Source organism: Macaca mulatta, chromosome 8 (genome assembly GCF_049350105.2).
Source record: "Macaca mulatta isolate MMU2019108-1 chromosome 8, T2T-MMU8v2.0, whole genome shotgun sequence".
Taxonomy (NCBI): Eukaryota; Metazoa; Chordata; class Mammalia; order Primates; family Cercopithecidae; genus Macaca; species Macaca mulatta.
In genome coordinates, this window is record NC_133413.1 from 67,850,708 (window position 1) to 67,877,511 (window position 26,804).

General features: G+C 44.1%; 1 protein-coding gene and 1 long non-coding RNA gene across 3 annotated transcripts in view; one reads left to right on the forward strand and one right to left on the reverse strand.

The window, feature by feature from the left end:
• LOC106999775 (uncharacterized) overlaps positions 1–25,850 on the forward strand; it is a 47,984-nt gene extending 22,134 nt beyond the window's left edge. The window contains exon 3 of one of the 2 annotated variants that reach the window (XR_013396901.1): positions 25,530–25,850. This is a non-coding gene — a long non-coding RNA (uncharacterized LOC106999775). The remainder of the gene's footprint in view (positions 1–25,529) is intronic. The other variant, XR_013396902.1, reaches the window with a different exon arrangement.
• LOC144330647 (uncharacterized) lies at positions 2,391–11,990 on the reverse strand. Its single transcript, XM_077942889.1, is given in 6 exon segments — positions 2,391–2,478; positions 7,535–7,587; positions 7,974–9,178; positions 9,436–9,495; positions 11,397–11,500; positions 11,698–11,990. Coding segments are annotated over 6 exon segments (1,803 nt in total).
• Positions 25,851–26,804: the final 954 nt, after the last annotated feature.

The window sequence follows — 26,804 nt, forward strand, 5'->3', positions numbered from 1 at the left end:
GCAAAAAACTTCCCTTTCGATTTTTGGAGGTACACTCTCCTGTGTTTTCTCTCACTGTCTCTCTCTTTCCTGCATGCATTTGCCTCCCCAGTCCTGCCCCATCCATAAAAGGATGATTAAGATACTTTTGTTTGGGAAAGTTTTATATTGAAGACCTTTCAGAAGTTATTTGAATGTCTGGGTTTATATTTCTTCCCATCTTTTCTAGTGAAGTAACAGTCTTGACTTCTTCGTCTGAATGCCCTACGGAATTGTTTCTTGATATGAATGATGCTGCTGCCTCTTCCTAGAGCCCCTGCCATGGTCTAGCGCTCCTTATCCTTCCTAGCTCAGTTATAAGGCCCAGAACCAAGTATGCTTTTGGGAGGCTCCCTTGCTCCCTGCCAACCCGCTTTCTGTCAGGGAATTGACTGTTCCTTCCTCTGGGTTGCTCCTAGGTCTTTGCTTGGCTAGCATTTAATAAGTTATACTCCAGCTTTGTGTCTGTGACTCCCTCCCCTTGTTCTTTCAGAACTATGTCTTCATATCTCCTGTACAGTTATCCTGGCAGTTACTGAATAAATGTGTGACTTAAGCTCCATGACTTTAGATTAGTCACTTAAGCACTGAGACCTAGTCTCCTCATCTATAAAATGTGGTTTTCTGCCTCTTGACCCTAATGTCATCAATAAAGTTGCAGTTGCTGAATCAGATGCCTGGGTTTGGACTTTGTGTCCTGTTATATCTGGAATTGGTGGGTTCTTGGTCTCACTGACTGCAAGAATGAAGCCGCGGACCCTCGCGGTGAGTGTTACAGTTCTTAAAGATAATGTGTCTAGTTTGTTCCTTCAGATGTTCAGATGTGTCTGGAGCTTCTTCCTTCTGGTGGGGTTCATGGTCTCACTGTCAGGAGTGAAGCTGCAGACCATCCTGGTGAGTGTTACAGCTCTTAAAGGCAGCACGTCTGGAGTTGTTCATTCTTCCTGGTGGGTTCGTGGTCTTGCTGGCTTCAGGAGTGAAGCTGCAGACCTTCGTGGTGAGTGTAAACAGCTCATAACGGCAGTGTGGACCCAAAGAGTGAGAAGCAGCAAGATTTATTGCAAAGAGTGAAAGAACAAAGCAGTGTGGAAGGGGACCCCAGTGGGTTGCCACTGCTGGCTGGGGCAGCCTGCTTTTATTCTCTTATCTGGCCCCACCCACATCCTGCTGATTGGTCCATTTTACAGAGAGCTGATTGGTCCAATGTGACAGAGTGCTGATTGGTACACTTACAATCCTTGAGCTAGACAGAGTCACAGAGTGCTAGTTAGCTAGATACAGAGTACCAATTGGTGTGTTTACAAACCTTGAGCTAGACACAGAGTACTGATTGGTGTATTTGCAAACCTTGAGCTAGACACAGAGTGCTGATTGGTGCATTTACAATCCTTGAGCTAGACACAGAGTCATAGAGTGCTAGTCCTCCAAGTCTCCACTAAGTTAGCTAGATAACAGAGTACCAATTGGTGTATTCACAAACCCTGAGCTAGACACAGAATGCTGATTGGTGCACATACGATCCTCCAGCTAGATATAAAAGTTCTCTAGGTCCCCAACCAATTCAGGAGCCCAGCTGGTTTCACCCAGTGAATCCTGCACCAGGGCTGCAGGCAGAGCTGCCTGCCAGTCCCCAGCTTCGCCTGCACTCTTCAGCCTTTGGGCTGTCGATGGGACCAGGTGCCACGGAGCAGGGGGCGGCACCCATCGGGGAGGCTCAGGCCATGCGGGAGCCCACCGCAGGGGGAGGAGCTCAGACACGGCAGGCTGTAGGTCCCGAGCCCTGCCCCGTGGGGAGGCAGCCAAACCCGGTGAGAATTTGAGTGTAGCGCCGGCAGGCCGGCACTGCTGGGGGACCCGGCACAACCGCCATAGCTGCTGGCCCGGGTGCTAAGCCCCTCACTCCCCTGGGCCGGCGGTGCCGGCTGGCTGCTCCATGTGTGAGGCCCGCCAAGCCAATACCCACACCCGCTGGCACTCACACTGACCCAGGAGCGCAGCATGCAGCCCCAGTTCCCACCCGCGCAGCCCTTATTCCTGCCCGTGCCTCTCCCTCCACACCTCCTGGCAAGCAGAGGGAGGGGGCTCCAGCCTCAGCCAGCCCAGAGAGGGGCTCCCACAGTGCTGCAGCAGGCTGAAGGGCCCCTCAAGCGCCACCAGAGTGGACGCTGAGGCTGAGGAGGTGCTGAGAGTGAGGGCTGCTAGCACTTTGTCACTTATCAGTCCCCCCTCTAAACAGGACACCCCAACTGCTGTTGGGAATTTGGCCGATGACCGCTCTAGGTACTTCCTGCTGGATAGGAGCAATGAAGGGGCCCTGCAGTTATAGTGTCCTCCAGAGGGGAGCTCTCTAGGCCAGGGAAAGTGCCACCAGGTCAGTCCAGGGGTCCTGGGTAGAAGGTGTTAGTTGAGCTCATTTGGGGTTCCATTTGTAAGACCACCTGTAGTTTGATGGCCTCAATTCTAGAGGAAACAAATTTGACAAGAAGGTTAAAGACACAGGGCCCAAAGGCGAATAACAGCAAGATGGCTGCCACAGGACCTAGAAAGGGGAGAAGCCATGTTGCCCAGCTCCAGAGGCTGGCATAAGAATTTGAAAGACGTTGTCTGATTTCAGAAGCCTTTTCCTGTAAATGCTGGGCAGCATCTCGTACTATCCCTGACTGGTTAGTGTAAAAACAACACTCTTCTCCTAAGAAGGTGCAGAGTCCTCCTTTCTCAGCAGTGAGGAGGTCTAGGCCTCGGCAGTTTTGGAGAGTCACTGGTGCTAAAGAGTCTATTTGGGATTGTAAAGTAGGATAGATTTCGTTATTTCTTGCAAACTGTCTGAGAAATCCTTTGAGAGTGTGTGGTAGTAGGATAATGAAGTAGATAAACCAGCTATTTCAGTTCCTGTAGCAGTAGCCATTCCTAACCCTATAAGTAGGGGTATTAGTTGTATGACTCTGCACTGACGGACTTGAGCTTTAAGGGGTACTGATAAGGTCTGATTCCCTGGGGCAATATTAATGTTGGGACTTAGAAAGACTAAGGCGCAGGTGCCTGTCCAGTTAGTGGGGAGGCAGATAAGGGTCGATGTTCCACATAAGAAGACTATACGTTGGCTGGGTAGACAGAATTGGTTATGTATGTTAAAAAGGTGTATGAGTTTGTTGTTTTCATTTTCCCATACTCCTAGAGTACTTGCCAAGGTAGCTCTGGTGAGCGGCTAGAAAGGAGTGTTGGGAGCAAACTGGCTCCCTGTGTTCTATTTTCCCATTGGAGAAAAAAACGTTTTGTATCTACTAGTAACCATTTGAGAGAGTGATTGAAAGAGGTGATAAGAAGGCATTCACTAGTGGTGGGGTCGCTGCTGCAGGGGGTCCAGGGGTGAATGGTCATGCAGGAAGTATGTTTGCCATTACAAAATCTGGACTGTTTGTTAAGCAGGGAGGACGTGATGATTTTGGGGGGGGCCTTGAGAAGCAGACAAGCCATCTAAATGGAGCTGTTTGGGTGACTCAGAAGTTACTGTGATCAGTTGGGGCTTGAAGTTGTAGGGTGTAATTACGCTGATGCGGTAGTAGGTGCCCTAGAGGCAGACCTGATAACAGGTTGTATTGGATGCATGAAGGGGCTTGGAAAGTTAAGATGGTATTCATAGTTACAGGGCTGTGTATGGGCTTTTCATTGCTTGTGTAATAGGTGAGGTTGGAAATGTAAGAACGTAAAAGTTGGATTGTGCATCCTGTTAGGGTATTCTTGGTCCTATCAGAGATGGGGAAGTCGGCTAATGATTGCATATTTAGAAGTTGGAAAGGGTCTTTTCATTCATAATGAGGGGGGTAAATCAAGTTGGTAAAGACCCAGTTTTTTGCGGGAATGGGAGTGGCAATGTAGTCAGAGGTTGGTAGAGAGATACAAAGCCAACAGTCATTTGCCAGGGAAGGATTGAACTGGTTTAACAGATAGTGAGTTAAGGTGAGAGTCTTGTAGAGATAATTAGGAGCTAGTGGAAGAGGAGGGGTGATTGTATGAGGTATCCAAGGAAGCAGGAGGGATACATAGGCAAAGAGCAAATAGGAAGGTAAACAGGGTGCTCTGGAAAACGAGATCATTTTATCTAGTCTGAGTTAGAGGTAGGAGTAAATTGCTGTTTTCACTTATCTTTTTTAAGGAGTAAGTGATCTTTCCTCAGGATCAGTTGTAGGAGCCTTTTTAGTCTGGTATGCTTCCTTCTAAAAGAGGAGGTGCAAGTCTTCCAATGGTTTGCAAGTGTATCGAGGCTGGTCTTGGGACTCCTGAGCTGATGGTCCCGCAGGTTCCTCAGGGGATGTCCAAAGTTTAACTTGGGTGTGGTGAATCCAAGATTCCGCTCCTGCCACCCTAACTGCAGTGGGAGTAGAGAGGATTACCGAGTATGGTCCTTCCCACAAAGAGTCTATAGATGGGGAGGTAGAAGGGAGGGATTTGACCAACACTAGATCTCCTGGTTGGAACAACTCTGTTCCCTTTTCCCTGTGACATCCTTCGGGTAGGTTTTAAAGGTTTTGTTGATATTTTGCCAGATAAGTTATATCTTTGACCAAGTTGGCCATTTCCTGATCAAGTAGGAGGTCATTTGTGAGAAAAGGTGGTCCGTACAGCATTTCATATGGACTGAGCCTTATTTTGTGAGGAGAATTTCGGATTCTCAACAGGGCCATGGGCAAAAGAGTAGGCCGCGGGAGATGAATTTCTTGTGTTAGTTTCCTTAAGTGCCTCTTGAGTGTTTCATTTGCCTTCTTGACCTTCCCTGAGGATGGTGGCCTCCAGGAGCAGTGAAGGTGATATTGTATCCCTAGCGCCCTGGAAATTCCCTGAGTTATCGTGGCTTTTAAAACCGGACCATTGCCACTCTGTAAGCTTTGGGGAAGCCCAAATCTAGGAGTTATTTTATGAATTAGGACTTTAATCACTTCCTGAGCCTTCTGTGTCTTACAGGGAAAACCTTTTCTCCAATTTGTAAAGGTATCAACACAGACCAACAGGTACTGAAATCCCTTTGACTTAGGCATATGTGTGAAGTCTAACTGCCAGTCTGACTGCCAGACCTATTCTTTGTCCCCCCAAAGCGGCCTTATGATGAACCAAGGCATTATTCTTTTGGCACACCTCGCAGGCTTTGACTACCTGTCGGATGGTCCAGAGGAGATTTGACCCTGTAAATAGGGATTTGGCCATTTGATTAGTGTTTTCAATACCCATATGAAAAGTTTGGTGTAGGGTTTTAACTATTTTTCACTGGCTGGCTTCAGGTATAAGTACCTTTCCTTCTTCTGTCGCCAGCCACCCCAAGGGGAGAAAACTATGCCCCCATGAAAGTCCCCACTCTGCTTCAGTCGGGGAATATTGGGGCTTAATCTCGTGGAGGGGGTTGCTCCATACCAAGGATCCTTCCATAGGTATTTCTAATGGGGGTTTCTGCCTGGCAGCAACTTTGGCCTCAGCATCTGCCTGACGGTTTCCTTCTGCCTTTTCTCCTTCACCTTTCTGGTGGCTTTGGTGTGTAAGACTGCCACCTCCTTGGGTTTTTGCACTGCGTGCAGTAGCTGTATAATTTCCTTGTAGAATTTAATGGGGATTCCCCCAGAGGTTAGGAACTGCCTTTCTTTCCATATTGCAGCATGGGTATGTAGGATTAGATAAGCATACTTGCTATCTGTATACACATTTATTTTTTTTCCCTTTCCCAGTTCTAGGGCTTGAGTAAGTGCCACTAGTTCTGCTAATTGGACACTGGTCCCTGGGGGAAGAGGCCCAGGTTCAAGTATGACTACATCACTAACTACGGCATAACCTGCTCTTCGTATCCCATTTTCCACAAATGAACTTCCATCAGTATATAGGTTAAGGTCAGGATTAGCTAAGGGGACTTCTAAGAGATCGTCTCGGGTGACATAAGTCTGGACTATAATTTGTTGGCAGTCATGCTAGATTGGTTCCCCATCCTCTGGGAGGAAAGTGGCAGGGCTGAGTGCCACACACGTACGTATTTGAAGCACTAGTCCCTCAAGGAGTAGCACTTGGTATCTAAGTAGGTGGTTGTCTGATAGCCATAAACTTCCTTTGGCACCTAGTATGACGTTTACATCATGAGTAGTCCAGATAGTGAGATCCTTTCCATGTATTATTTTGATAGCCTCTGACACTAAGATGGCCACCACTGCAACTACCCATAAACAGTGAGGACAGCCTTTTGCTACTACATCAATTTCCTTACGTAGGTATGCCACTGGTTGTGGGGTTGTCCCATGAGTCTGAGTAAGGACTCCAAGAGCTATACCTGTTCTGTCTGTGACATATAGAGAGAAGTTTTGCCCTGTGGGAAGGCTTAAAGCTGGAGCTTGTACTAGGGCCTGCTTTAAAGTTTTGAAGGCTGTTTCTGCCTCTGGTTCCTATTGTACTAGATGAGTATTTGCCCTCTGGGTTTCCTTGATTAGAGTATAGAGGGGCCTGGCTATCTCGCTGTATCCAGGGACCCATAATTGGCAAAAGCCGGTAATTCCAAGGAACCACCACAACTGTTTTAATGTCTTAGGGCGAGGATAAGCCAGTATAGGCTGTATTTGTTCCTTACTGAGGGCCCTGGTCCCCCTGGCTAAGATTAGGCCTAGATATTTGACCAGCTGTAGGAAAAGCTGGGCCTTTGACCTAGACACCATGTATCCTTGATTAGCTAGAAAGTTCAAGAGATCTAGAGTAGCCTGCTGGCATGAGGCTTCTGAACTGGTAGCCAAAAGTAAATCATCCACATACTGAAGGACCAGAGTGCCTGGACTTGAGAAGTGGCCCAGATCTTGGGCCAGTGCCTGACCAAACAGGTGAGGGCTATCCCTAAACCCTTGGGGCAAGACAGTCCACCTAAGTTGGGATGTTTGGTCTGTGGGATCCTCAAAGGCAAAGAGAAACTGGGAGTCAGAGTTCAGGGGAATACAGAAGAAGGCATCGTTGAGGTCCAGAACAGTGAACCATTCTGCTTCCTCTGGTATTTGAGAGAGCAAGGTATAGGGGTTGGGTACAACTAGATATAGAGGAATTACTGCCTCATTGATGAGCCTAAGATCTTGCATTAGTCTCCACTGACCATTTGGTTTTCGTACTCCTAGAATTGGGGTGTTGAAGGGACTGCTGCATTTTTTACTAAACCTTGAGCTTTTAAATGTTTAACAATATCCTGTAATCCTTTATGAGTTCAGGCCTTAAAGGATATTGCCTTTGGTAAGTAATAGTGTTCAGATCTTTTAACCTGATTTGGACTGGGCGGGCATTTTTTGCCCTTCCAAATTGTCCTTCCAGTGCCCAGACTTCAGGGTTGATGCCCTCCTCAAGTAGGGGACAACAAATGGGTAACTTGTTCCCCATATTCATGTAGATAATAGCTCCAGCCTTGGCTAACATATCCCTCCCTAATAAGGGTGTGGGACTTTCAGGCATAACAAGAAAGGCATGTGAAAAGAGCAAAGTCTCCCAGTTACAACTGAGGAGGTGGGAGAAATACCTGGTTACAGGCTGTCCCAGGATGCCTCGGATAGTAATGGACCTGGAGGACAGCTGTCCAGGACAGGAGATTAACACTGAGAAGGCCGTGCCAGTGTCCAGGAGGAAGTCAGTTTCCTGGCCCTCAATGGTTAAGCATACCCGGGGCTCAGTGAGGGTGATGATATGAGCTGGCACTTGCCCCAGGCACCCTCAGTCCTGTTGCTGGATCATCTGGTTGGGAGCTTCTGACCCAGAGAACCTTCATCCTCTGGGGCAGTGCACCTTCCAGTGATTGCCTCGGCATAATGGACAGGGATGAGGGGGCAGCTTGTTTCTCATTGGAAAATCTTTTTTAAAGTGTCCTAGTAAACCACACTGATAACAAAGCCTACTGAGTGGCCTGCTCTATTTTCTGTCCTCTCTGAACCACCAAGGTTTGTTTGTCTGAGGGCCATGACTAAGGCTGTGGCCTTTCTATGATCTCGCTTTTCCTTTTGGGCCTGTTCCTCTTGGTCCTTATTATAGAACTCCGAGGTTGCCAGGTTTAATAATGTCTCCAAATTTTGTTCAGGGCTCAGGGCTTGTTTTTGGAGCTTTCTCCTGATATCCGCGGCTGACTGGGTAATAAACTTATCTTTTAGAATCAATTGACCCTCAAGTGATTCAGGTGACAGGGAAGTATATTTTCTTAATGCCTCCTATAGCTGCTCGAGGAAGGCAGAAGGATTTTCTTCCTTTCCCTGAGTTATGGTGGACATCATTGCATAATTCATGGGCTTTTTCCTAATTCTCCTTAGTCCTTCTAGAACACAGGTCAACAGATGTTTACGACTCCGGTCCCTATGATCTGAGTCTAGGTCCCAGTGGGGATCCATACTGGAGATGGCTTGCTGACCAGTAGGGAATTTGTCCCTTTCTTTGGCTGTCATTCTATCATTTACTTGACTAAGATACCAGGTATCTCCAAACTCTTGGGCTGCAGCTAAAGCCGCATTCTTTTCATTAAAGGCCAGGGTTTGGTCTAACAATAACATGACATCTCTCCAAGTGAGGTCGAAGGTTTGCCCTAGACCCTGTAGGACATCTGTGTACCTATCAGGATCATCTGAAAACTTCCCCAGGTCTGCCTCGATCTGTTTTAAGTCAGAGAGGGAGAAGGGGACATGTACCCAGGTTGGGCCGAATTCCCCTCACTCTGCCGCTTGAAGGGGACATAACCAATAGCCTGAGGGTTTTTGTGGTCCTTTGGAGATTTCTTTGCTTATTTCCTTCTGGGCAGGAGAGATTAGAGGAGAATTATCATTAATAGGAAGGGGAGCTATAGGGAGGCTAGGATATGGGGGTAAGCTAAGAGGTCCTCCTGTGGGATGTAAATTGAAAGCTTTGTATAGTTGTGTATTCTCCCTCAATGGAAAGAAAGCTTGAACATAAGGTATTTCACTCCATTTGCCTTCCCTCTTACAAAAAACGTCAAGCTGCAGGATAGTATTGTAATTTGTACTTCCCTCAGGTGGCCATTTTTCCCCATCAGAGAGAAAATATTGGGGCCAAGCGGTAGTGTAGAAAAAAATGAGCCACCTCTTTTTCAGGGTTTGTGGGTCAAATTGGTCCCAATGGTTTAGGATGCATTTCAAGGGTGAGCCTGTTGATGCCTGTTTCCCATCTGAAAGACAAAACCGCCCGCGGTTTTGGTTTGTTTCTCCCCCAGCCCAAGAACCCACAATGGTCCCTGGACCCTGCTGATTGGAATAGTTGCACTCACTGACGCAGCAGCAGAAACAACCCTTGCCCAGGAACCCGCAACGGTCCCTGGACCCTGCTGATCAGAATAGTTGCGCTCACTGACGCAGCAGCAGAAACACTAGCTTTTCCCCCAGACCACATGGAGGACCGAGGAAGGTTGGATTTAGTGGCCCTTACTGACACATTCTTGAAACCCTGCACCCTTGCCTGTCCACCCAGACCACACGGAGGACCGCACTGAGAAAAATCGGATTTAGTGGCCCTTACCAACGCATTCTTAAAACCTGTACCTGTTAGAGTCCTAAGCATTCTCATGTTAGTATTGGGACTTTACCCTTGTCTTATAAAGATGTTATTACCCGAAAATGAAGTGGAGGGAGGGAAGGGCTCTCAAGGGTTGGAAGAGTGACACCTTTTGTTCTCACTTATATGAATAGGAAGGATACAATTGCTGAGGCTCCCCATATCCTAGCTTCAGGAATAGCTTTTGTTAGGCCTGTTTGTCTGAGGAGGGACCTGAAAATTCCAGATAGTACCCCCTACAATAGGGATTTGGGTAAAAATTATGTCTTTCTGATTGGTGAGCCTGGGTGCCTAAAGAAGGTAACAGAGTCCTGGAGTTCATACTAGAAGTCATTCTTATAGGAGAAACTAGAAAAGCACCAGAGACAGGGAGTGATTTTTAGAAGCAGGACTAAACTCAGAGAATAGAGGCAAGAGGATGTTTGTCTGGCAGGCATTAGGACCCAGGGGGCAAGGGTCAGGGTAGATAGAATAGATGGGCGAGTCTCACTTGGGCGACAGGTCTTTGAGAGTTCTGCTCATGGCCGCAGGGTCAACCAACTTGTTGTCGGGACCCCAGAGCTGCATGGCTTTCCTCTCAGTCGACCCTCAGCTCAGCCCAGAAGTACAGGAAAAGCAGAAGCTGGTTTTAGGCAAACCAACGCTCCCAACTCCGAAGAGTTGGGAGTTGTTAGAGAGCCCATTCCCAGAAAGCCTAACACCCATGTCTTAAGTCTGGAGGCCGCGTTAGTCACTTTTAACTGGCCGACAGGTGCCTGGTATTTAGCCCCTCAATACTAAGGAAAAATAGGACAGAATGGCAAGCAAAAGGGGTCCGTTGGTGCTCACCACTCAGCGATAGTCGATGTCCCACTGCCTGGCGATAGGCGAAAGTCTCACCGCGTGGCGATAGCCGATAGTCCCTTCGTGGTCACCAAAATGTGTCTGGAATTGGTGGGTTCTTGGCCTCACTGACTTCAAGAATGAAGCCGCGGACCCTCGCGGTGAGTGTTACAGTTCTTAAAGATGATGTGTCTAGTTTGTTCCTTCAGACGTTCAGATGTGTCTGGAGCTTCTTCCTTCTGGTGGGGTTCCTGGTCTCACTGTCAGGAGTGAAGCCGCAGACCATCCTGGTGAGTGTTACAGCTCTTAAAGGCAGCACGTCTGGAGTTGTTCGTTCTTCCCGGTGGGTTTGTGGTCTCGCTGGCTTCAGGAGTGAAGCTGCAGACCTTCGTGGTGAGTGTAAACAGCTCATAACGGCAGTGTGGACCCAAAGAGTGAGAAGCAGCAAGATTTAATGCAAAGAGTGAAAGAACAAAGCAGTGTGGAAGGGGACCCGAGCGGATTGCCACTGCTGGCTGGGGCAGCCTGCTTTTATTCCCTTATGTGGCCCCACCCACATCCTGCTGATTGGTCCATTTTACAGAGAGCTGATTGGTCCACTTTACAGAGAGCTGATTGGTCTGATTTGACAGAGTACTGATTGGTATGTTTATAATCCTTGAGCTAGACACAGAGTCACAGAGTGCTAGTTAGCTCAGAGTACCAATTGGTGTGTTTACAAACCTTGAGCTAGACACAGAGTGCTGATTGGTGCATTTACAATCCTTGAGCTAGACACAGTCACAGAATGCTAGTCCTCCAAGTCTCCACTAGGCTAGCTAGATACAGAGTACCAATTGGTGTATTCACAAACCCTGAGCTAGACACAGAGTGCTGATTGGTGCACACACGATCCTCCAGCTAGATATAAAAGTTCTTCAAGTCCCCAACCAATTCAGGAGCCCAGCTGGCTTCACCCAGTGGATCCTGCACCAGGGCTGCAGGCGGAGCTGCCTGCCAGTCCCCAGCCGCACCTGCACTCTTCAGCCCTTGGGCTGTTGATGGGACCAGGTGCCACGGAGCAGGGGGCGGCACCCCTGGGAGGAGCTCAGACACAGCGGGCTGCAGGTCCGGAGCCCTGCCCCGTGGGGAGGCAGCCAAACCCGGTGAGAATTTGAGCGTAGCGCTGGCAGGCCGGCACTGCTGGTGGACCCGGCACTACCACCACAGCTGCTGGCCTGGGTGCTAAGCCGCTCACTGCCCTGGGCCGGTGGTGTAGGCCGACCACTCCGTGCGCGGCCCCCGGAGCCCCTGCCCGCGCCTGCTGGAACTCACACTGGCCCGCGAGCGCAGTGGGCAGCCTGGTTCATGCCTCCGCAGCCCCGGTTCCTGCCCGCGCCTCTCCACACCTCCCGGCAAGCAGAAGGAGGGGGCTCTGGCCTCAGCCAGCCCATAGAGGGGCTCCCAAGGTGCTGTGGCAGGCTGAAGGGCCGCTCAAGCACCGCCAGAGTGGATGCTGAGGCTGAGGAAGCGCTGAGAGTGAGGGCTGCTAGCACTTTTTCATCTATCACTATGATATTAGACAGAGACCACTGCTTCTTGAGCTCCCACCCTCCAGTTCTACTCATTCTTATGCTTCTTAGAAGATTGATCCTCTGCTACTCTTGGTACTTGGCCTTGGATGTGTCCTTTGCAGGTCTTTAGGATTCTGCCTTACATCTTGTTTTTCTGTAGCTTTCCTTCAGATGTGTCCATCACTTCCAGATTCACATTTGTCTTGATTACTCCAGACTAGCCTTCCCAAATCACATGTGGAGTGTGCACACGTGTCCGCTGGGTGCACTCAAACTAAGCATGTCTGAGGTGGAATTCATTCGTCTCCTGGAACTACTCTTCCTCCCTGTTTTTCTCAATCTTGATTAATGTTGTCATCATTCATGAACGTTCCCATTTCTTAATCCCCCCTCATCTGGTGACTGGTCCTGACAGATCCAATCCCAAGTACTCTTTGAATTGATCCTCTCTTCCATCCTCCAGCAGCTCCAGGCCTTCCTTTCTCATGGGGACTGGAACAGCAGCCTCCTGACCTGCTGCTCCTGCACACTCAGTGTCCCATTCCTTCCTTTGTGGAAGCAGAGGGCTAGTCATGTCACTTTCTTATTTTAAACATCTTCAGTGGTTTTGTCATCACTGTGGGCTCAAATGCCTTAGTGTGACATACAGAGCCCCCTCACTTCTGAACCATCCGCCTTCCAGCCTCATCTCTTAAGATCCCTTTCCACTCTGTGCTCATTTGCGCTTTCATGTCCAAGTGCTTCCTTCACATTGTTTTCTTCATTAGAGTGCTCTTTCTCCTATTGTCCAACACAGTTGTTCTCACACCTTGAGGATTATAGGAACTTGTGTTTTATTTTTTAATATATACTTTCAGTCCTATTCCCCCAAAGATTTTGATTCAGTATCTGGATTGAGGCCTGTTCTCATTTTATCTGAAAGATGGCAATGTTGAAAGAGGTGATTGCAAAAATTTTATAAAATTCCAAACATACATTGTCCTAGAATGCTTCTAAGTATGCATTCTATATTTGTACACTACAAAACAATGCTTTGTTTTGTAGTGTACAAATATACAGAAAGTGATAGTGGGAGGGAGAGCAGCTCCTCCTGTGGTTGCGGAGATTGGCTGGAGTGGAATCTGCTGCTCTGACCCAGTGTGCTCACCATGCACCCCTTCAGGCATTCCTCTGTGAGACACGATTTCCCTCAGTTGCCCAGGCTAGAGTACGGTGGCGCGACCTCGGCTCACTGCAGCCTCTGCCTCCCAGGTTCAAGTGATTCTCATGGTTGAGTTTCTTCTTTATATGCGTGTGTTTTCTGTTATATTCTTAAGTCATCCTAACCTAGGATTGAGAGTCATGCATATATAGATTTTCCCATGTTTCCCCATAGTAAATGCTCAGTAAAGTTTTGTTAATTAAGAGCTACTTGGAAGAAAATGAAAAGAAGAGGTATGTGAAACAAAGTTTTTAAATAGCCAAAATGGAAACTCAGAAATGACAGATAAAGAATTCAAAGCATGGGTTGCAAAGAAGCTCGGTGAGATCAACACAAAGTTGAAAATCAACACAAAGAAACTTGTAAAGCAATCCAGGAAATGAAGGAAGAGATAAACATCTTAAAAAGATATTAGAGCTCACGCCTATTATCCCAGCACTTTGGGAGGCTGATGCAGGTGGATCACGAGGTCAGGATATCGAGACCATCCTGGCCAACATGATGAAACCCCGTCTCTACTAAAAATACAAAACTTAGCTGGGTGTGGTCGTGGGCACTTGTAATCCCAGCTACTCGGAAAGCTGAGGCAGGATTATTGCTTGAACCCAGGAGGCAGAGGTTGCAGTGAGCTGAGATAGCACCACGGCCCTCTAGCCTGGTGACGGAGGGAGACTCCATCTCAACAGACAAATGAAAAAAGATATTAGTCAGAGCTTCGGAAATTGAAAACTTCACTCAATGAATTTCAAAATATAATTGTAACTTTTTGTCAGTAGACTGGATCAAACAGAAGGAAACATTTCAGAACTTGAAGACTAATTTTTTTTAACTAACAGAATGAGACAAAAATGAAAAAGAATTTTGATAAATTAACAAAGTCGTCAAGAAATACGGGATTGTGTAAAGTGAGCAAATCTACAAATTACTGCCACTCCTGCAAGAGAAGGAGAAAAAGCAGACAACCTAGAGACTATATTCGAGAGAATAATTTAAGGAAATTTCCCTAATCTTGCTTGATGTAAGTGTCCAGACACAAGAAATACAGAAGAAATTTGCAAGGTAATACACAAAATGAACATCACCAAGGCATATTATCACCAGACTGTCCCAGGTCAATCAATGCTAAAGAAAAAATCATAAAGTCAGCTTGAGAAAAAGGGCAAGTCACATACAAAGGAAACCCCATCAGGCAATAGTAGACTTCTCAGCAGAAACCTTAGGAGCCAGGAGAGTTTAGGGGCCTATTTTCAGCATTCTTCAAGAAAAGAAGTTCCAGCCAGGAAGTTCATATCCCACCAGACTAAGCTTAATAAGTGAAGGAGAAAGAGAATCTTTTCTAGACAAGCAAGCACTAAGAGAAGTCATTACTACCAGAGCAGCTTTGCGAAAGATCCTTAAGAGAGTTCTAAAAGTAGAAACAATACAACATTATCTACTACCGCAAAAACACACATAAGAGAAGAGCCTGCAGATTCTACAAAGCAGCCACACAATAGAAACTGTAAATCAGCCAGCTAACAACTTCATGATAGGATCAAAATCTCACATATCAATGTCAATCTTGAATGTAAATGCCCTAAATGCTCCACTTAAAAGGCACAGAGTGGCAAGTCCAACGAAAAAAAAAAGATCTGTCCATCTTCTGTCTTCAAGAAACTCATCTCTACAAAGGACACAAACTCATCCTTTTTTATGGCTGCATAGTATTCCATGGTGTATATGTGCCACATTTTCTTAATCCAATCTGTCACTGATGGACATTTGGGTTGATTCCAAGTCTTTGCTATTGTGAATAGTGCTGCAATAAACATACGTGTGCATGTGTCTTTATAGCAGCATAATTTATAATCCTTTGGGTATATACCCAGTAATGGGATGGCTGCAGCTGGAAACCATCATTCTTAGCAAACTATCACAAGAACAGAAAACCAAACACCGCATGTTCTCACTCATAGGTGGGAACTGAACAATGAGATCACTTGGACTCAGGAAGGGGAACATCACACACCGGGGCCTATCATGGGGAGGGGGGAGGGGGGAGGGATTGCATTGGGAGTTATACCTGATGTAAATGACGAGTTGATGGGTGCAGCACACCAACATGGCACAAGTATACATATGTAACAAACCTGCACGTTATGCACATGTACCCTAGAACTTAAAGTATAATAATAATAAATTAAAAAAAAAAAAAAAAACTCATCTCACACATAATGATACCCATAGGCTCAAAGTAAATGGCTAGAGAATAGTCTACCATGTAAACAGAAAACAAAAAAGAGCAGGGGATCACTATTCTTAGGTAAGATAAAATGGATTGTAAATCAGCAACAGTAAAAAAGGCCTGAGAGGGGCATTACATAATGATAAAGGGTTCAATTCAACAGAAGACTTCAGTATCTTAAATATATACCCACGCAACTTTGGAGTACCCAGACTGATAAAACAAGTACTTCTAGACTTACAGAAAGGCTTAGCCACACAGGAGTAGCAGGGGACTCAACGTCCACTGAAAGCATTAGACAAATTGAGGCAGAAAATTAACAAAGAAATGCTGGACTTACACTTAGCACTTGACTAGTTGGACTTAAAAGACATCTACAGAATACTCCACTTATCAGCCACAGAATATATATTCTTCTCATCTGCACATGGAACATACTCCAAGATCAACTGCACACTCAACATAAAGCAAGTCACAATAAATTCAGAAAATCAAAACTCATACCAGCCATTCTCTTGGACCGCAGTGGAATAAAAATAGATGCCAATATCAAGAATATCTCTGAAAACCACACAATTACATGGAAATTTAACAACTTGCTTCTGAATGACTTTCGGGCAAACAGGTAAATCATGGCAGAAACATAAAAATTCTTTGAAATACGTGACAACTGCTGAGACAAGCTCAGTCAGGGAGACCCTAACCCAGCGGCACTAGAGGAATTAAAGACACACACACACAGAAATATAGAGGTGTGAAGTGGGAAATCAGAGGTCTCACAGCCTTCAGAGCTGAGAGCCCCAAACAGAGATGTACCCACATATTTATTAACAGCAAGCCAGTCATTAGCATTGTTTCTATATTAAATTAACTAAAACTATCCCTTATAGGAAACGAAGGAATGGGCCAAATTAAAGGAATAGGTTAGGGTAGTTAACAGCAGCAGGAGCATGTCCTCAAGTCACAGACCACTCATGCTATTGCTTGTGGCTTAAGAATGCTTTTTAAGTGGATTTCTGCCCTGGGCGGGCCAGGTGTTCCTTGCCTTCATTCCGGTGAACCCACAACCTGAGTGTGGGTGTTATGGCCATCTTGAACATGTCACAGTGCTGCAGAGATTTTGTTTATGTCCAGTTTTGGGGCCAATTTATGGCCAGATTTTGGGAGGCTTGTTCCCAACGTGTCCCCCTTCTTTGATTTGCAAATCGATAAAAGCAAAGGCAGCTTTGTCACAGTGAGCTACTTCTCGCAGGAGTCAGGATCCACATCTGCAGACTATACAAAGACAAGCAACACAGATTAAAAGCATAATCATCATTGAAATTACAGAGCTTCCAAGTGTTTTTATCCATTTTAATGGGTTACTAGCTACTAATTTGTCTACAGCTCCTTTAAGCACTCCAGTGCCTGGCGTTAAGGTCAGGTGTGCCTGGGATGCTTTAAATATGTGTTCTTTTAATTTTGCAATATCCAAAAAGAAGTTTGTAGAGTGTCCTTCTAGATGCTTTTTTATTCTTTCCCAAATTTTGATCTTATCTTTAAGAGCACTTAATAGTTTCCACAAATCCTTATGTTAAGCTCCTAGAGTGGGCCATATCATTTGAGGTTGAGGTGCCACTGTACTGCCATGGCTCTAGATAATAGGAACTCTTGCCATACTTCTTATTATATCTACCATCTGACCATTTTGTTCAGACCAGCTGAACATAGTGTGGCCGCGACATGCAGACTGAGAGGTGCAATTCAAGCTAAATCCCCTTAGGGGACCAATTAATAATGATTCCAGATGAATCGTCGTGCAGCACCTCTACCTGTTCTGCAATGCAATCTTCCTAAACAAGTATGTTCATTTTTTTCTGGTCAGGTTCAATTTTATTTACAAATAGGTTTTTGAGGGTGGTATGCTTCAATTATAGGAGCAGATTTATTATGGTAAATACTGAGATCAGAAAGCATGTGTAACTGTGTCATAGAATGATTACATCTAGGTATTATTGCCAGCAAAGATTGATAAATATGCCCAATAAGTATAATTGTTCTCTGTGTCAGCGCTTATTGAAGGAATACTCATGACAGTAGTGATAACCGCTATCATAGCTACCATTAAATTACTCGTTGTGACTGGTTGTCCTGCTTTCCTCAGATTTTGTTTGCACTCTGTGACAGCTTCTTGATCTGTCCCCAGGTGGGTGGCTGTGTTCGACGGGTGTTGATTGTGACAGTTGGGGTCCTCCTCAGCGTCAGTCTCAACATGGCTGCAACTGGGGGGTCCTCAGGATCTTTCTGGAATCTCTTCCTTGGCATCTGGCTCATGATAAAGTTTCAGGTGTCTTGATGGTATCCAAATCGGCTATTGATTTTGGCCTGGAGAACCACAATAATAATCTGTACCCCAAGTTATTATTTTACCTATTTCCTAACTTTTTGTTATCAGATCTCTCCATCAAATCAGTTGTTCTGCTTTTGTCTTTGCAGCTGGTTTCTGTAGATGCTGTTCAGCTGCTGATAACATCTGGCCTTTGGGCAGGCTCAAAAAATTTAAAGTTAATAATGCTAGATTCAGTTGTATCTGTCATGTTCCATATTCTATGCTCCCCCTTTCTGCTTTTGCAACTGCTGTTTTAGGGAGAGATTGATTCTTTCCACTATGGCTTGTCCTTGATAATTGTATGAGATACCAGTAATGTGTTTAATATTCCACATAGAGAAAAAAGTAGCTAGAGCTTGGCTAGTATAACCTGGGGCATTATCTGTTTTAATAGAAGCTGGAATGCCATCACCAGAAAGCACTGCAAAAGATGATGTTTAACACAGGCAGAAAACTCTCCTGTTTGGCCTGTAGCCCAAAGTGAGAAAAGGTGTCCACACATACATGTACATAACTTAGTCTCCCAAACGCGGGAACATGTGTGACATCCATTTGCCAAAGAGAGTTAGGTTCCAATCCTAGAGGATTAACTCCTCCTGTAAAAGGTGAGGAATGTACCATTTGGCAAGTTGGGCTTTGCTGGATAATAGCTTTAGCTTCTTTCCAGGTAATGCTGTATCTGCGTTTGAGACCACAGGTATTAACATGGGTTAAATTGCAAAAGTGTCTACCATTAGATACCGCATTAGCAACTAGGTGATCAGCCATGATTCCCTTCAGTCAAAGGTCCTGGAAGAGGTGTATGAGCCCTAATGTGAATGATATAGAAAGAGTGCATTCTACTTCTAACTGCTGTTTGCAGTTGGGTTAATAAAGTTATCATTTCATCTGTATGAAATTGTAACTGAGCATTTTCAATTAACTATGTAGAATGAACCACATATGAAGAATCAGAAATCACGTTAATAGGCATATCAAAAGCAGTCAATATCTCAATTATAACTACAAGCTCTGCTTTTTGAGTTGAAGTAAGGGCGTCTGGAAAACTCTACTTTTTGAGCCAGAACAAGAAACTTTACCATTTCTAGACCCATCTGTAAAACAATGAAAATGCTTAGCAGGCTGCCGGTTGTTTACTGCAGGAATTGTAAATGTAAATCATTCACAGTCTTGCTTAGCTAAAGGGATGGTAAAGAAACAGTCTTTTAAATCTGTGATTATTTTAATTAGGCTAAATATTTGGAATTATAGCATAACAAGGCAATCCTGGCTGTAATGCTCCCATAGGTTGTATAACTGAATTGATTTAGCTCTTAATTCAGTTAACATTTTCCATTTACCTGATTTTTTCTTAATTACGAAAACTGGAGAATTCCAAGGGGAAAATGTTGGAACTATGTGTCCATTTTCTAATTGTTCAGTAATTAATTTCTCTAAAGCCTCCAGTTTCTCTTCACTTAGTGGCCATTGTTCTATCCAAATTGGCTTATCTGTTAACCAGTTTAAAGGTATAGGTTCTGGAGGCTTAACAATGGCTGCCTTCAAAAATGATATCCTAATCTTTGGCAGGAGTTTTTTCTTTCCGCTTGAAGCGGTTCTTTCAAACCTTGCAAATTTTTTCTAGCCCCATACCAGGAACATACCCCATTTCATGCATTGTATGTTGACTTCGAGGGCTATAATTGTTCTGGAATTAGAATTTGTGCTCCCCATTGTTGTAATAAATCTCTTCCCCATAAATTTATAGGTACAGTAGTCTTAATTGGTTGAATAGTCCCAGATTGTTTGTCGGGCCCATCACAATGTAAAATATAACTATACTTCAGGAGCTTTACCAACTCCAACTATGTTAAATTGAGTGGGTTGAATTGGCCACGTGGATGGCCATGCTGTAGAGAAATTATTGAAATGTCCACTCCGGTGTCTACCAAACCTTTAAATTTCTTTCCCTGAATAGTTATTTCATAGATAGGACGTTTATCAGTAATTTGGTTTACCCAATAATCTGCATTGCCTTGTTTATTTGTGCTTTCAAATCCTCCTGTTCATTTGACTTCACTTTTTCCCATTCCCACATACAGCACAATCAAGAGGTGTGCTATGTGCTCTCCTGGCTCTGCTTTCCAGGGAACAGAAGTAGGTATAACAATTAGAATTTCCCCATTGTAATCTGAATCAGTGACTCCTGTATGTATTTGTACCCCTTTGAAATTTAAACTAGACCTTCCTAGAAGTAATCCTATTGTCCCTGCTGGCAAGGGTCCACAGACTCCTGTTGGGACCTTTTGTGGGGGTTCCCAGGCAGAAGGCTCACAGCTTTTGTGCAGCATAAATCTACTGTGGCACTACTGGCTGTGGTGGGGGACAGACATTGTACAGGGGTAAGAGAATGGCCTGAGCTGGAAGCGCCCCATTTTAGAATGGGGCCCAGGACAGGCCCCTCATGGCATTTCCCAAAATCGGGTTCCCTTCTTTATCAAACTTAGAGTGACACTGATTAGCCCAATGCTTTCCTTTTTTACATTTTGGACATATTTCAGGATCAGCAGTTTTCTCTTTTCCCCTATCTGGTGGCCTGACTAGCTGATTTTTTTCTACATTCTTTTTTAGTATGACCATGCTTCCCGCAGTTAAAACAAGCTCCAGGAAATGGAGTATTTCTTTTATCCACTCTCAGTCCTACCATTGCCTGTGCTAGCAGAGTAGCTTTATGCAGATTACTCCGATAGCATCACAGGCCTTGATATAATTAATTAAATGTGCTTTCCTTCTGATAGGTCGCAGAGCAGCTTGGCAATCAGAATTAACATTGTTGAAAGCTAATAACTGCACAGTATATCCTGAGCAGTCAAATCTGCAATCACATTTTTAAGAGACTCCTGTAACCGAGCTATAAAATCGATATATGGTTCTTTGGATCTCTGTTTTATAGTGCTAAAGGAAGGATATTGTTCTCCACCTGAAGTGATTTTTTCCCAAACTCTAATGCACACTCATCTAAGCTGTTCTATGGCATCATCCTGCATGACCAGTTGTGCATCTGAACCAGCCCAGCCACCAACCCCCAAAAGTTGGTCTGCAGTTATGTTAATTTGAGGGTGGGCCTTGGCATTGCGAGCAGCCTGAATGGAAGCTTCATCTGCCCACCAAATTTTAAATTGTAAGAACGGAGCAGCAGTTAGACAAACTCAAGTAAGAGCGTCCCAGTCAGTTAGAATCATCCGACTGGAAACAGCAACATTCTTTAACAGTCCATTACAAAAGGAGAACCTGTTCCATGTTGATTTAGAGCTTGTTTAAATTCTTTGAGTAATTTAAAAGGAAAAGGCTCAAATGTAGCTATGATATTTCTCTGTTGATCTGGGGGATGTATTCTAACAGGGAACTGCCAAGCCTCTAAATCACCCTCTCATCTAGCTTGCTGAATTCCTGCCTGAATAGAACTAAGAGCCGTCGCTTGAGGTGCTGCAGGAAGAGTCACTGGGGCAACTACTTTTCATCCATTGTCTTCCAGGAAAGAAAGATCTGGAGGATCTTTTTCTTCAAAATAATAATGAGGGGGTACAGAATGGTAGGGATGAGCCTCTCCTCCCTTTGCCGCTTTAGCTTTAGCTAATAAATAAACACGGTCTGTAACCTCTTCTGTTACTTCACTATACTCTCCTTCCTCCTCCTCATTAGTGTGAAAAGTTCCAAGGTGAAACGAATCACAGCCCACACTTGTCCCATTGTTACCCTGATGCTCCTGAGCTCCCCTTCTTACTCACCATGGGGATTGCTTTAAGAGTACTCGGGTGTCCTCCAGCTAGTTCCACATTCTCCAACCATCGCTCCCGTGACCCTTCAACCTGAATCCGAGTCCCCACGATGGATGCCACTTGCCGAGACCAGCTTGTCGGGGAGCCCCTAACCCAGCAGCACTAGAGGAATTAAAGACAACATGCACAGAAATATAGAGGTGTGAAGTGGGAAATCAGGGGTCTCACAGCCTTCAACAGCCCCAAACAGAGATGTACCTACATATTCATTAACAGCAAGCCAGTCATTAGCATTGTTTCTATGGATATTAAATTAACTAAAAGTATCCCTTCTGGGAAATGAAGGGAGGGCCAAATTAAAGGAATATGTTGGGTTAGTTAACAGCAGGAGCATGCCCTTAAGGCATAGATCGCTCATGCTATTGTTTGTGACTTTAGAATGCCTTTAAGTGGATTTCTGCCCTGGGCGAGCCAGGTTTTCCTTGCCCTCATTCCGGCAAACCCACAACCTTCCAGTGTGGGCGTCATGGCCATCATGAACATATCACAGTGATGCAGAGATTTTGTTTATGGAAAGTTTTGGAGCCAGTTTATGGCCAGATTTGGGGGGGCTTGTTCCCAACCACAATAGAGACACAACATATCAAAATCTGTGGGGTACGGCAAAAACAGTGTTGAGAGGAAAGTATATAGCACTAAACACCTCCTTGAAAACGTTGGACCTCAAATTAACATTCTAACATCACACTTAGAAGAACTAGAAAAACAAGAACAAGAACTAGCAGAAGGAAAGAAATAACAAAACCAGAGCTGAATAGAATGAAGGTTAGACCCCCAAGCCCTAGCAAAGACTCAACACAACCAAAAGTTTGTTCCTTGAAAGGATAAAGTGAATTGATAGATTGTTAGCTATATTAGCAGAAAAAAAAAAAAAGAGAAAATCAGATAAGCACTATTTGAACCAACAAAGGTGACATTACAACCTATTCCATAGAAATACAAAAAGATCCTCTGTGACTGTTATGAATACCTCTATGCATGCAAAGTAGAACATCTATAGGAAATGGATAAATTGCTGGAAATACACAGTCTCCCATGATTGAATCAGGAAGAAACTGAAACACTGAACAGACCATTGTTGAGTTCCAGAATTAAATCTGTAATGAAAAACCTGCTGAACAACAAAACATTCCTGGACCAGATGGATTCACAGCCGAATTCTACCCGAGGTGTAAAGAAGAACTGGTACCATTATTCTATAGACACTATTCGAAAAAGTTGAGGAGGAGGGACCTCTCCCTAACTCATTCTATGAAGCCAGCATCACTCTGATACCAAAACCTGGTAAAGACACTGAAAAAAGAAAACTACAGGCCAGGATTCCTGATAAACATAGACACAAAAGCGCTCAACAAAATACTAGCAAACCAATTTCAACAGCACATCAAAAAGTTAATTCATCATGATCGAGTAGGCTTTATTCCTCAGATGGTTTGACTTATGCGAATCAGTAGATGTGATTCACCACATAAGTAGAATTAAGAATGAATATGTGATTATTTCAATAGAAGTAGCAAAAGCTTTGAATGAAATCTAACATTTCATCATGATAAATACCCTCAAGAAATAAAGTATCAAAGGAACATACCTCAAAATACTAAGAACCATCTATGGCAAACCCACAACCAACACTATATTGAATGGGCAGAAACTGGAAACATTCCCCTTGAGAACAGGATAAGGATGCCCACTCTCACCACTCCTATTAAGCGTAGTGCTGGAAGTGCTAGCCACAGCAGTTAGCCAAGAGAAACAAAGAAAAAGCATCCAAATAGGAAAAGGAGTCAAACTGTTGTTCTTTGCTGATGACATGATTGTGTACTTAGGAAATCTAAGGACTCTGCCAAAAGGCTGTTAAAATTGATAAATGATTTTAGCAAGATTTCAGGATACAAAACCAGTGTATATAAAAGCAGCATTTCTATATACTAATAATGTTCAAGCTGAGAGCCAAATCAAGAATGTAATCTCATTTGTAACAGCCACACAGACAAAACATACTTATGAATATACCTAACCAAGGAAATGAAAGAGCTCTACAAGGAAAACTACAAAATACTGCTAAAATAAATCATAGATGACACAAACCAATGGAAACCTCTCAGCTCATGGATTGAAAGAGTCAGTATCATTAAAATGGCAATACTACTCAAAGCAATCTACAGATTCATCACTGTCCCTGTCAAACTAGAGATGTCATTTTTCACAGAATTGGAAAAACACTATGCTAAAATGTATATGGAACCAAAAAAGAGCCTGAGTAGCTAAAGCAATCCGAAGCAAAATGAACAAAGTCAGGGGCATAACATTGCCTGACTTAATACTATACTATAAGGACACAGTAAGCAAAACAGCATGATACTGGTACAAAAACAAATAGAGGAATGGAACAGAACAGAGAACCCAGAAATAATGCCACACATCTATAGCTGTCTTCAACAAAACTGACAAAAATAAATGGTGCTAGGAAACTGGCCAGCCATCTGCAGAAGAATGAAATTGATTACCTACCTTTCACCATGTGTAAAAATTAACTCAAGGTAGCCTCTAACAAGAATGTCAGCCTGTCTGTTGAAGCTTTGAAACCAGGAATTGACTTCTCTTCTATAACTGTGAAATGTCTGAATGGCATCTTCTTCCAATAGGAGGCTGTTTGATCTACATTGAAACTCCATTATTTGATGTAACCACCTTTATCTGTGATCTTAGATCTTTTGGATAACTTGCTGCAGCTTCTGCCTTAGCACTTGCTGCTTCACCTTGCGTTTTTGTTTTCTGGAGATAGCTTCTTTCCTTAAACGTCATGAACAGCACCTGTTAGCTTCAAAATTTTCTTTTGCAGTTTCTCCTCTCAGCCTTTATAGAACTGAAGAGAGTTAGGGTCTTGATCTGGACTAGGCTTTAGTTTAAGGGAATGTTGTGACTGATTTGAGCTTCTATCCAATTAGCAATAAGGCTGTTTTGCTTTCTTATCTGTTGTGTGTTCAGTGGAATAGCACTTTTAATTTTTTCCAAGAACTTCTTTTGCGTTCACAACATGACTGGTGCAAGAGGCTTAGCTTTCAGCCTGTCTCTGCTTTTGGCATGCCTTCCTCACCAAGCTTAATGATTTCTAGCTTTTGATTTAACGTGAGACCTGGGACTCTTCCCTTTCACTTGAACACACAGGGGCCATTGTAGGGTTATTAATTGGCCTAATTTTAATGATTGTCCTGTCTCAGGGAATGAGGAGGCCCCAAAAGAGGGAGTGAGATGGGGAATTGGCTGGTCAGTGGAGCAGTCAGAACACACACAACATTGATCAATTAAGTTTGCTATCTCAGGTGGGCCCAGTTTTCGGTGCCCCTAAATAATTACAGTCATACCATCAAAGATTGCTGATCACAGACTACTGTAACAGGCATATCATAGTAAAAACTGGAAATATTGGCCGGGCACGGTGGCTCAAGCCTGTAATCTCAGCACTTTGGGAGGCCGAGACGGGCGGATCACGAGGTCAGGAGATCGAGACCATCCTGGCTAACACGGTGAAACCCTGTCTCTACTAAAAAATACAAAAAACTAGCCGGGCGAGGTGGCGGGCACCTGTAGTCCCAGCTACTCGGGAGGCTGAGGCAGGAGAATGGCATAAACCCGGGAGGCGGAGCTTGCAGTGAGCTGAGATCCGGCCACTGCACTCAGGCCTGGGCCACAGAGCGAGACTCCATCTCAAAAAAAAAAAAAGGAAATATTGTGAGAATTACCAAAGTATGACTCAGAGACATGAAGGGAGCACATGCGACTAGAAAAATAGTGCTAAGAGTCTGACACAGTGCAGGGTTGCCACAAACCTTCAAGTTAGAAAAAACTCAGTATCTGCAAAGCACAGTGCAATGAAATGAGTTATGCTTATATTACTATTTTTACCTGCTTCTGTTTGGTCTTTGCTTTTCTTTCCATTTTATTTTATTTTAATGGTTTTTTTTTTTTTTTTTTTTTTGAGACGGAGTCTTGCTCGATTGCCCAGGCTGGAGTGCAGTGGCGCGATCTTGGCTCACCGCAACATCTGCTTCCCGGGATCAAGCAATTCTTCGCCTCAGCCTCCCGAGTAGCTGGGATTACAGGTACCCGCTGTCATGCCCAGCTACTTTTTGTAGTTTTGCAGAGACAAGGTTTCACCATGTTGGCCAGGCTGGTAATGAACTCATGACCTCAGGTGATTCGCCCGCCTCGGCCTCCCCACAACCTGCTGGGATTACAGGCGTGAGCCACCGCACCCGGGTTCGTCTTCACTTAAAAAAAACAAAACAAAACAAACAAAAAAGCTATCATATGCAAGTTTCTTTTAAGTGAGAATTAATTTACTCTTTTATTCATTTAAATACTCTTGATTAACAGTGTAGGGTAATGGAATAGAGCTTAAACTGTGAAGTCAGACAGACCTGTATTCCACTGTGAGTGTTTTTGTCTAGTGGCTGTATGACTTTGCACATCTTATGTAGCCCATCTTAGCTTCATCTGTGAAACAGAACTGATGATAACTGTGAGGACTGGAATCCACTAAACTACAGGAAGTCCGTGACACAAAAGCTAGTCATTGTGAACACCGAAAGTTACTCAGAGTCAGTCGTCTCTTAATACCGTCATCCAGTTGGTAATTTAGATTGGAAATTTTTGTGTTTTAGTCTCTTTTTTAGCATTTATCATGCAATATTGAAGTAACCTATTTATATCTTTCTAGATGGGAAGCTCTCTGGGGGTAGACTGTCTTATTGACTCTTGTATTTTTAGTGTTCAGTATAGTGTCTTTTAGAAAGCAGATATTCAGTAAAGATTAATTGAACAATTGAGATGTTTTTCAACCTTTGTTAAATCTGTACTCTCTTTTGCTAAAAATAAATTTTATACCTGCCTTTAGTGTTACTTGAAGTTTAAGATAAAGTAAAAGGTGCTATCTAAAAACAAACTGATGTTTTGTGATAAAGCAGTGTCTCATTTTCAAAGTGCTCGTTAAATAACTTAAAAGATTATGATGCATAGCTCATGGGGTTTCATTTTACCTGACTCCATTCCTTGGAGAATCATCCAGTGGATAAATTGCCCAGAAACAACTTTGAGTTTTGATGTCAATTAGGATACTGACTAGATATATGACCTTAGGTTTCCTCAACTCTGAAATGATGAAAGTTGAATTATAATAGACTTTTAAGATACTCCTCTCTCTAATTTTTACCTTACTAATAATACTTAATAACTGAGTGCTTACTGTGTGCCAGCT